The sequence below is a fragment of the Cydia strobilella genome, chromosome 18 (genome assembly GCF_947568885.1).
Source record: "Cydia strobilella chromosome 18, ilCydStro3.1, whole genome shotgun sequence".
NCBI classification, from domain to species: Eukaryota; Metazoa; Arthropoda; class Insecta; order Lepidoptera; family Tortricidae; genus Cydia; species Cydia strobilella.
Window position 1 is genome coordinate 7,808,180 of NC_086058.1, and position 12,398 is coordinate 7,820,577.

The 12,398-nt window shown below is 37.1% G+C and overlaps 1 protein-coding gene across 2 annotated transcripts in view; it reads left to right on the plus strand.

The window, feature by feature from the left end:
• The window catches only part of LOC134749522 (transcription factor HNF-4 homolog), a 60,806-nt gene that overhangs the window by 14,947 nt on the left and 33,461 nt on the right, over positions 1-12,398 (plus strand). Inside the window, exon 1 of one of the 2 annotated variants that reach the window (XM_063684482.1) lies at positions 10,726-10,910. The exons of the other annotated variant lie outside the window; for it this stretch is intronic. Coding sequence (XP_063540552.1) covers positions 10,805-10,910 — 106 coding nt within the window. The 5' untranslated portion in view covers positions 10,726-10,804. Of the gene's footprint in view, positions 1-10,725; positions 10,911-12,398 lie in introns of those variants that run through there. 2 annotated transcript variants of the gene reach the window in all.

Consider the following 12,398-nt stretch of genomic DNA (forward strand, 5'->3'; position numbering starts at 1 on the left):
AAGTCGCACGAAAGTATTGTATAGTTCTCGCTTAGGGGGCCGATTTTTTAATTTCGACCGCTCGATTTCGTCACTCGAAAATCTGTGGAAAACGGCAAATTGATATTTTTGAAATACGAGCAATAGAAATTGAGAATCTAGTGGTATTGACGTCTCGTTTGTTGTAAATCCTTAGTAGTGGAGATATATTAAAGGGAGCCCCACGAAATCAAGCGCTCGAAATTCAAAAATCGGTCCCCAGGAGTTGTTTGTTGGGTTCGGCCAACGAGGTCAATCGGCCACGCGGTTGTTTGTTATTTTTTGCCTACCCCACCATCAAAAATAACGAAGTAAACTAGTGGATAGACAGGCCAGTGAACATCCGAGATGAAATATCAAAATAACTAATGTTACGTATCCACGCGGCGCCATACAAACCTTAATGCCGGTATCTATTTGGGACGGTTTGATGCAATCGCCGAAGATAATGCAGCATGAAAACATCAGTCTTTAGTCATTTGTTTTTCCTTCCATTTAACGCCTTTGCCTTATTATCGTTGAATATTATATTATATAAACAGGATCTTATAGGTAGCTAGATAATTTAATAAAACGTGGCCGTAACTGTTTACCTACTATTTGTTTTTCAGTACATTCCTAATTTAGTATTTTTATTTTATAAATGTAAATTACGATATATTTACATATATCGTAATTAAAAGGCTTATTTTATTATGAATAGGTATATAACAATCTGTATTGAATAACATTTAATTAGGAATATACGTATTAAAAGACTCTACCCGCTCTACGTAAGTTACAAATATTTAAATTAGTTGCATACGTAAGTATTTATTTAGCAAACGATTTTAGGTAGTAAGGTAGTTATTACTATTTGTTTATTATTTAGGGCCTTACGTGTCCTACTGCTGGGCAAAGGCCTCCCCCAATTTCTCCACAGATCTCTTTCCAATGCTGTGTCTGATGGCCACTCCTTTAAAAAGGAGTGTCTAGTTCATCCCGCTATCGCCGGCGGGGTCTGCCAAATCCCCGATTTGAGTTTTCGGGCTCCCACTCTGTAGCTATTTTGCACCACACCTGACCAGTAATTTACATATATTATTTTGTTACAATTTTCTATCACCGACTGTTGTTTTCTTTACTCTTTAACCCCACCTATACCACCACCTCAAATACTTAATGGTCAAGCAAGCCTTAAATTTGCCGACACAAAGGAGAGGAAGTGGAAGACCACCTGCCACTTGGCTGACGACAGTCGAAAAAGACATGAAAGATGTTAATACAGACGCTGAAATAGCCAAAAACCGTGTATTATGGAAGAAAAGGACAAGAAAGGCCGACCCCAAGTAAATGGGAAAAAGGTCAAGGAGGAAGAAGAATTAAAGTAGTCGAATTACCGGTAAGAAGCCGTCGTTGCGATGATTTGTGCAGTGGTTTGCCTTGAGCCGCGGCCGCGCCGCAAATTACCATAGAATCATTATACCTGCTAGCGCCAGCATTTACACGCATTTTGACAGCAGAATATACGAATATATTTGTATGTACCTGTTGCACTAAATACTATAATCCTCAATTATATACAAATACCGGTTCCTAAGTAATATTAGATACACTCTGAAACATAATTTCAGGATGTAGGTATGTAAAAACAGCAAAGTATAAAAATATGGGTGCATACAACTTACTCAAAAATATGTACATAAGAGCGCCCATATTTTTACACTGACTTGTAGGTAGTCATAATCATAACTGTAGTAGGTAGTCGGGGTAGTCCTGACGTTTCAGATTCAGATCAAATTCAGATGCAGGGGTACACTACATAATTCCGAAAGTTTTTATTCCGAATTTTAGAAAGTCGAATTTTATCATTCCGATTTTTAAATGCTCGACCCATCAAAATTCCGACTGTCGTAATTACGAATGATGAAAATCACGAAGATTTATATTTCCGAAAACCCAAAAAGCCAAATTTTGTAAATTCCGAACCCCATAATTCCGATTATAACAATTCCGATGGAGACAAAACCGATTTTAACAATTACGATTTTTGAAATCAAGAATTCCGAATTGCCATTATTCCGAAATTTTAAATTCCGAACCACATAATTCCGATTAAGTATAACAATTCCGACAGTGACAAACGCCGTATTTAACATTTACGATTTTCAAAATCACTAATTCTGAATTGCCCTTATTCCGAATTGATCTGATTCCTATTTTAAATATCCCAATTTTTTTATTTCCCTTGAAGGTCTCAGTTCTAACGTAACCTAATCCGCTTTTCTGGCAACAGTTCGTTTTCTTGGGGGTCGCAGTTCTAACCTAACCTAACCCACTTTTCTGGGAACAGTTCGTTTTCTTGGGGGTCGCAGTTCTAACCTAACCCACTTCTGGCAACAGTTCGGGTTTGCCTAATTTATTTATGCCGAATTTTTATGCCAAAAATATTTGATGCCGAATTTAACACGATGCGGCACGACAGGCACCCGTAATAATTACTAAAACGTGAGTCTTCATTTGAATATCACGGATTTAATGTTTCCGACCTTACAAAAAACCTAATTTCTGAATACTGAATTACTAAAGTAAAACGTGAGTCTTTATTTGAATATCACGAATTTCATTTTTCCGATCTTACAAAAGACCGAATTTCTGAATACCGAATTATTTTATTTCCGATCGGACAGATTTTTCGGAATTTAGGAATTCGGAAAAAATATTTTCGGAAAGTGTATAATCGGAACTTTAAGTGTTCGGTCAAGTGACAATCGGATTTTAAGATTTCGGAAATAGCACATTCGTGATTTTAGTCCATCGTGTTTTTTAAAATCGTAATTTTGATATTTCGGACTTATAAAAAATCGGGATTATGAAAATCGTGGTTATAAAAATCGGAAAAACGTATTTCGGAATATTTGGGTGTTCCCAGTCACATTTATTTCATCTCACTGCCGGTAGTAAACGATAAACTGGCGCCTTTTCTGTACGACTTGTACGATAGGTACTTTCGTGTCTTAAAACTACGATTTGCATTGTTATTATCATTACTCATCATCAAAAGTATTTAACGATCCTATTTGGTTCGTCAATCTAATAGTGGAAAATATGAATGATTAAACTTATGATAGCCATGTCATAAGTGTAATTCAGACTAGTGGAATGCGCTCCAAGTTAGTAACTATATAGTGATACATGTACGTAAAATTAGAAATACATAAACACTAAAATGTGGCCAACAAAAGTCTTCTGAAATAAAACCGATCGTGCGTAGCAAGTGTCTTTTTTTTTCCTGGCAGTACCGCTGAAATATAAAAGCGCTGGTGGCCTAGCGGTAAGAGCGTGCGACTTTCAATCTGGAGGTTGCGGGTTCAAACCCCGACTCGTACCAATGAGTTTTTCGGAACTTATGTTCGAAATATCATTTGATACTTATATCAATACCAGTTGCTTTTCGGTGAAGGAAAACATCGTGAGGAAACCGGACCGGACTAATCCCAATAAGGCCTAGTTTCCCCTCCGGGTTGGAAGGTCAGATGGCAGTCGCTTTCGTAAAAAGTAGTGCTTACGTCAATTCTTGGGATTAGTTGTCAAGCGGACCCAGGCTCCCATAAGCCGTGGCAAAATGCCGGGATAACGCGAGGAAGAAGAGAGTACCGCTGAAATATAATGAATAAATGAACTGAATAAGGACTGGGTGCTCAAATTTCTAGGGCCCATATTAACACTCGTTCGTAAAAGGAGGTGTTCCTGTAGCCAGGAGTGGGACTATTCGTACAGGCACAGTCAAATGATGATCCAGCATATTGTTATATTTCACATAAGTAGGTATTGAATGATAACGATTATCTAAAGGCCTACATCGGTATGAATGGATCGCGTCACTCCGCTGTAACGACCGTGTCATTGAACGACCTGCACCCCTGCCAACTGCAGCGCTCCGAGTGCTGCCAACTTCTCACGCACACTTACAAAGACGGACGTATTACCAGCACCTGTGCAGTTGCGGCCTTTTAGAAAAACTCGTCGTCTGACGTCACCGATATTTATACCGCTGTATTATTAAACATGTTATGCATTTGGTTATGCAAGGAAGCGTGGTGGAAGCATTATGACCTAGTATGTTCGATTGTAGAGATTAACATGATCTGCATTAGGTCCATCGGGGTGGGTGAGTCGTTCGCGCAACAAGTTCCAAGAATTATTCTCAGCTCAAGCAAGCGAAAGGGTACATGTGCGCCGCGCCGTGCGTAAGTAATAGACAGCCCCCTACTAAGTATAGTAGGGGGCAATCGGGGCTCCCTACGATACCTTAAACTGAATTTTCTTGCTCTTTAATGCTAAAGACAATAGATTTTTCCCTAACTCTTGTGTTAAAGTTGTTGAACAATGTCCTAACAATGGGGTTAGTGTGTATACGGGCATGCTTTACTCGTAGTGAATGTAAAGTCACTAAAAATATTTTTTTAATAAGTATCGTAGGTAGTAAAAGAGGAAATCAGTAAAAGTGGTCTCTGCCTACCCCTTTGGGAAATAGGCGTGATTACGTGTGTGTATGTATTTTAATTATTAAAAAAATACGTTGTTACGTAACGCCTTGTTCCAACCCCCCCTACGGCCCCTGTAACGCATCGTAGCGTTTTACAAGACCCCCTCCTAAATTGCGTAACGTAATATTTGAACGCCCCCTTAGCGAAAATATTAGGTATCTATATAATAGGTTACATTAGGTAGGTACCGTAAAATGGGGTGAGTAGGGACAAAACAGATTTTCAAACCTCGATAAAAAATTATTTTCACAAGTGGCACGTTGATTTTTATACATTTAAAATTGTCCGGCCGTGTGAATTTTAATTTTTTTATCATTATCTGTCGTTTCATTTCATAATTTTGACGACAAGTACAAAATAGTGCGAAATACCACGTCACCCCGTAGTTGAGGTTATAGGGGATAGCAATGGGGTGAGCTGGAAAAATGTATGGGGTAAACCTTTCGGATTGTGTATTTCGGATTAGCTTGCCTTGATCCGCTGTCTGTTCCACGCTCCTCTTTTGCATGATCACAGAGGGCCTACACTGCGACGGAGAGGAAACACGTCGAACCCCGCCACCCTGATTCCGCTCCCGGCTTTACACCTCTCTCACTTCTAGATTCCAGTTTTTTTAACGTTATAATTTGGCTACTCGGTGTTGCCACTATAAAAATAAATATGTCTAAAAGTATAATACAATTACTCTTAAAGCAACCTGAGCCAGAAAATCAAAGTAGTACTAACAGAAAACATTCGCGTCCCTTCTGCCCCCTACGGTACTTATATGACGTCGAATGATAGGCAATTAAGTGATATTTGCTTTGTTGAGAGAAGAAATTTAGACAAAGTGGCGTTTAAAATTTCTTTTGGCCCGGAACCCGGATTGTATGTGAACAGTGAGTTGTTATGGAGATAAAAATAAAATCGCCCAAGATTGTCAGGGTCGTGAGATGAATAATTGACTATACCATCAGGATTTGTCGTAGTTAAATTAAGATTTGGAGAACCAGATGGACATTAATGTAACATTCTTTTGCTTGACCTCTAGATTCGTAAAAAAGTATAAGTAAATAAAATTAAGATAAATTCTGCAACGTGTAGGTAGGTACGTACGTTGTATCTGTAAGAGTAAGAACCATGTTTATCAGTCAACAAGGCTTATTTTAATACCATCTAAATTCTAATTTCAGACTGGGTCAACCTGCTCTATTCTATTACTATTGCTAGCGAAAGCAACTTATTGACAAAATGTGATTTTCCATTAGAGAAAGAGTAAATGCTTCATCTGCAATAAGGACGTTTCTACTCGTATTAGAATTTCTGTTGGAATTTCAGATGGAAACAACCGGCCCAAACCACACCTAAAGCATAGGACCACAAAAGGGGAAAATTCCAGTGTAGGTAATAAGGATGGAAGTGTAATACGGAATGCCACAAATGACAATATTTCCTATTTTGTGTCAACTCAACTTTTTTATACAACGACGGTGACAAACAAGTGTACATAATATTGTCTTCGGTTACCGCGTTAGTTACTCATGAAATAAAACTATGAAAACGGATTATATCGCGTATATTGAATTTATAATACATCCCGACGTTTCGAACTCTTTACAGCGTTCGTGGTCAACGGGTGACTTAGGAAAAATTACAATGTGCAAAAATACCCACATACTAAAATAATGAACAATCATAGACTACAAACTTTAAGGCTGGTTGTACATGCAAAATCGGTTCATAAGGCTAGTTATACACTACAATTATTTTCAAGTAAAGATATATATATATATATAAGTGTACAGTCACCGTCATAAAAATTGATTACCCTAGCTATGGATGGTATAAAAAGGATGCCAATCTCTTATGGCAGAATTGTTGCAAAGTGACCGCTTTCAGCTTTAATAGTTATTTGTGCAACAAGAGAGGAAAGTCGGTTTTTCTTGCGAGTGTTTATTTTGAGTCCCGAGAAAGCGAAAGATTCTATAATTGAATCACGAGCGAAGCGAGTGATTCTAAGGTAGAATCTTGAGCGGAGCGAGGGACTCAAAAATACGAGATGTAAAATAACTTTGCTCTCGTGTTGCACGCATAATTTTTCACCTCAATAGTGAGAACATATTAAAGGACCGGACCGGACCGGACCGTAGCGGACCGTACCGTAAAATACCATAAAAAAAATGTAATAAAAGTATGAAGTTCATGGCCTTCACTAAATTAAAAAGCTACATTGTTTCACTCCCTGGATTGAGGAAAGTCGCACTTTCCTCACTCCAGGGAGTGACGAAAGTAGGCTTGTTCGAGCCGCTGAGGTGAAAAAAATAGTTCCTAATCTCTCCGGTGGCGCTAGTTAGGCTCTGGGACATGAGTATAACATGAAACATATAAGGCAACAAATAACCCGACCAAATTACGTTGGTTGTTTTTGGTAGTATTTCGGTGTATGGTGGCGCCGCCTAATTACTGTTTTTTGATCGACACTTTTCATACATAGAGATTTGGCTCCCTTATAGCCTCCATGACCCTAGCGCTTAACGGTAGTTATGTAGGTTAAGGTTAAGGTTACATATTTATACCTAAGTTCGGTTGAAATTACTTGTACCTACTACAACTTATATAACAAGTCGTATAGTCGTAACAACTTGTATAGTCTATTTCAGTTTACCTCTTGCGGTACCCTACCCGCCTGCCTACAGTAATAACAAGGATATATGATGCATTTTTGTGTACTGTCTCTAATTATTACTTGTAGATAGAGAGTATCACGAAGAATTAAAGTAGAGGTACTTAGTGTTAGTATTAGCACATTAAACATCTACCTCTCTTTCATATTTACACGTGGAAATCGAGAAATAAGAATAGAAAATAGAGCATCTATAAAACGACTATTTTAGCCGAAGCGGTCTGGAAATCAAGGACACTATCGTTTATTTTTTTCTGTATGAACCACTAAATTAGAAACAGTAGCAGTGGGTACATGTAGAAAAACAATCTTATTTTTAATTCAAATATTTAATTCTTTACAATTATATAATATCTATACCTATATATAAATGCGTGCGTATCTCTCTATATCTTCTATATATATATAAATTAAAATATAAATGCGTGTGTCCGTGTTCTGACTAATCAACGCAGAGCCGAAACTACAAATGATATAAAGTTGAAATTTGCACACTTGCATTTATAGTGTACTTTGTATGGCGTTCAAATTTTAGTTTAAGCTAGGAAGTTGAAACTTCGTAAAAGGTATTAATATTAAAAGAGAGGAAAAGTAATTTCAGCGTTTTTGGAAATTCATCCCCCAAAGGGGCTAAAAAGGGGATGAAAGTTCGTAAAAAAAGTATTATATTAAAATAAAAGAAAAGCAATAACATCGTTTTTGGAAATTCATCCCCTAATAGGGTTAAAAAGGGGTTGAAAGTTTATAACGGGAACGATTTGAGTAGGGACTTAAAATTAGAAGGGAGAGAAAATATTACAAAGTAAATACCTACGAAAAATACTTAATTTTAGAGCTTTTGAAAATTCAGCCCCTAATCCACGTGGACGAAGTCGTGGGCAACAGCTAGTTATATATTTATATATACTGACTGACTGATTCGTCAACGCAGAACCGACACTACAAAAGCTAGAAAGTTGTAATTTTGCACACCAGATTACATTTATAATTTGTACAAGAGATAAGAAGCGATTTCGAGAAATTCAACGAAAGTTTGTATTTGGTTCAAGTATTATTTTAAGCTAGGAACTCGAAACGACTTCGTAAAAAGGTATTATATAAAATAAATAAAGAAAATAAAATAAAATAAGAAGAAAAGTAATTTCAGCGTTTTTGGAAATTCATAAAGGTGGCGGAAAAAGGGGTTGAAAGTTTGTAGGTAACGATATTTTTTGTGACTTGAGATTCGTAGGAAGACACAATATTAGAAAGTAAGAAATAGTCGATTGTTAACCAAGGGATGAAAGGCACCCATTCCTGCAGAGGTAGTTTGGCGCTCGAACGCAGCGAGAGCGCCAATAGTCCGAAACTGAAAAAGTGCCTTCCACCCGAGTTAAACACTACTTTTCATTTCGAATACGAGGAAAGTAAAATATACATGTGTATTTAAAAAACATGACTAAGTAAGTACATATATACTTTTATAGTATTTCTTGAGGGTACTTTCAATTAACAATTTAGGTAAAAGTATCACGATAAATATCAGAATGGAAATTAGGTATACAACAAATCCATTTAATATCAAATTTTAATTGCTTAACGTTTGGACTGCTTTTTGGACCCGGGTGTGTCCTTAAACTACGTCCGGACCCGGGTATGACCTTAAACTACGTCCGAAGGAGAGGTATGGGCACTGTGAATGACATCTCGCTTTGTGTGGTAGGGCACAGGACAGCGGATGTCATCTAGAGCAGAGCCCAACGGGGGAAATACCTCCACCTTACAGAAAACCGCAGCCAAATATCACTAGACCCTACTCATAGTGTTGTGTTCCTGCCGGTGAGTAAGGTTGCCAGAGCTGAACGAGGGTGCGTAGTGTTAGGGTCGGCAACGCGCATGTAACTCCTATGCTATGAGTAAAAGAAAAAAACGTACTGGGAAAGTAAAATGCTCTAGTGCAGAAACGTATCATTTTCTGCACACTTATTAGAACAACAACGACCCACTTTCCGAGCATGAGAAATGAAAAATAATTTCAGAGCTTTAGACAATTAGATAAACTACGCAAAAACGTATGACTTGATTAATGGATGCCCCCTAAATAGGTACGCTCAATACACAGCTTTTAAACACACAACAGATAAACGTTGCTTGCATGAACAATAAAATACCTACTGTTAATGAAAGACACGTGTAAAGGCAGCAGTCAGCAACATTTTGTCTCACATTAATAGACTACCTAACCTATGCTAATTGCCTTCATGGCTTTTCCTGTGGCTAGCTTAATTTTTCCCATGTCTAATAAAGGCCGTTTTATATCTGAAAAACTACAGATACCTACGGAAATAGTAGATTGTGTCACAAGGGAGTAAAATGACATCTTTACGGCGAGGGCGTACATTGAATCCTGAACGAAGCGAAGAATTCTATAATTGCATCCTGAGCGTAGCGAGGGATTCTAAAATAGGATCCTGAGCGTAGTGAGGGATCCAAGTGTTATAACGCCCAAGGTGGAAATAATTTTGCTACCATGTGACACATACTGCTTTTTACATCACCTACGAGGAAATTGTTGTTCCAAAATATTATTTAACCTAAAAAAATTGTATGCAAAAAAGAAAAAAGTCATGTCCTAGAACAGAAAAGTGCCACTTTGATCCCTCCTAGCAGAGAAGAAAAGTGCCTCTTTGATCCCTCCTAGCGGGGAAGAAAAAGCCCTTTTTCGAATAGATGATGTGAAAAAGCGTATTTTTCTCTAATTGGGTATCTATAATAAAAATAAATAATCTTCTTAGAAATAAACGCAACGCTAGCGCCACAGACTCGGAATGATCAAGCTAATTGCAGTCAACTGCCCCAAGGTACTGAAGTAAATAATACCTACCTACTGGCTCCTAACAATGCAACTCATAGCATGGCTAATACACATAATAGAGTCAATAATAGAAATTACATTGCCAACTTATTTTCATTTAATAATGTTATTTCGTTGCCTTTAAGGGAACTAGTTGTAAAAGTGAAACGAAAGAAAAAAACGGCGGCCCACTACGGCACACGTGTGGGCAGAATTATACATCCTGTAGTAAGTTCTGTTGTGGAAGTATGCTATTTAATTTCATATTAATATCAACCCTCCTAATTAGGAGGTTTAATAAACTTCTCTATGCGCCGCTATTGAAGATTGAAGCCAACATTTTAATATATTACATATTACCTACCAAGAACCTCACCAAATATCACTTGCGTGATTTGTGCAGAAGCCTACTAAGTTGTTCAGTATGACCGACATATTTACTCCTCAGTTTGGTCAGTGATAACATGGTGAATGGTGATAACAAAAGCAGCCTGTATGTATACGACAAAAGATTTTTCTTATTGCAGCGACATCTATGCTTTTGTATAAAACATCTACATTTTAGTACAACAGTTTGTCTACTCACCGCTAGATGTCACTAAAAGGAAACGTTTAGATTTTTTTGTTATGGCAACCCAATACAACCATTCATTCTTTCATTCACTATATTTTGACATACATACTATGACATACTTCCGGATGTCAAATTGGCAGCAGCTGTCAATTATTTACATATTTGTTGAAATACTTGTTACCAAATAAATGTTTAATTGTGTGGAAAATAACAATTACTTGGGTGCTAAAGAAGTCAGGAGTGACGGCCCAGGAAAAAAGACTACAAATAAAAACATGGGACTCTGCGATGAAGGTATTTATGCACATTCTTCAATAATCGTCATCATGGTACCGTGATGAGGTAAACAAGATAATTATCCAAGACATTTACGTATATATTTTTCGTATTTTTATAGTACGTCTGTGATTATTTAACTAGCACTAACTATAAAGATTATTTACTGCGACAGTGTGACAGAATCTTTGTTTGTTTAGTTAGTCAGTGACAATGTTTTCAGTTTGTTTAGTTAAAGGTGTTTGGTTTAACACTTATTACCCTTCCATGCAATCTCAATTCTCATCACGGAACTAATGTACGAGAACAGGTTTGACCTCTAATCTCGTTTACACAATGTTTATGCTGGAGATATTATGAATAGAAGGGTTATCTACCAGTGCATATTTAGGTCAATGAAATGATTTAACATGCTCTTATTGACAGTTTATGAAGCTAGCATCGGCTATTAACCCGTGTAGCGCCCGTGTGTCACAGTAGTATGAAGTTAGTATCACACGTGTGGTTCTAGGGCGCTCCATGGGTTAACTACGTTAAAAACCTTATTATAGTGATATTATCATACAATTAATCAGGAAATGAACTGTTTTTGTTTTTGTGTGTGCAGTACAGTTTTAATGCCTTATTTATTATCTAACTATAAAGTTACTGTAACTGTATTATTCACTACTGCATTTGAGTTCTCTTTTTCATACCAGAAATGTTACACAATATAAGAAAAATAATAAAATTGTATGATTGTACTCAAATTGTTTTTGTTCTCATGCTTAACCTTTCAAGTGGCATACATCATTTTTGAGTTGTTGGAATTTAGATTTTATTTTATTAATCAAACTTCAAATTTAATTGATGTAATTGTCCGGTAGCCTCCTCCTGCCAATTAAAAGGTTATACAATTTATAAAAAATGTATATGACATACGGACAGACATGGCAAAAAAATAAACAAATCATAAAGTTATAATGGAATCATAAACAATAGAAAATTATAGTGTTGTAGAAATATCATGAATATGATTACTTCAATATTAATGGTTACTGGGCACTATAAATATTCTTAAAATAGAATTATTGTCCAAGTGTAATAGTCAAAGCAATTTTTGGGTTGCAAATGAGGGAAGGCAGAGGCTTAGCACTTACTCTCACATTCACATTTATGGCCAAATGTGCCAGGAAAGCTTTAATACACATACAAGGTCAGGAATGTCAGGATAATCTAAAGAAAACACGTGCAGCGTCTGAACTGCAGAGATTGATTCCTCTAAACAAACAATCTTACACAAAAAAAACCGGCCAAGTGCGAGTCGGACTCGCCCACCGAGGGTTCCGTACTTTTTAGTATTTGTTGTTATAGCGGCAACATGATGTATTTCATCATCTGTGAAAATTTCAACTGTCTAGCTATCACGGTTCATGAGATATAGCCTGGTGACAGACACGGACAGTGGAGTCTTAGTAATAGGGTCCCGTTTTTACCCTTTGGGTACGGAACCCTAAAAAACTTCCT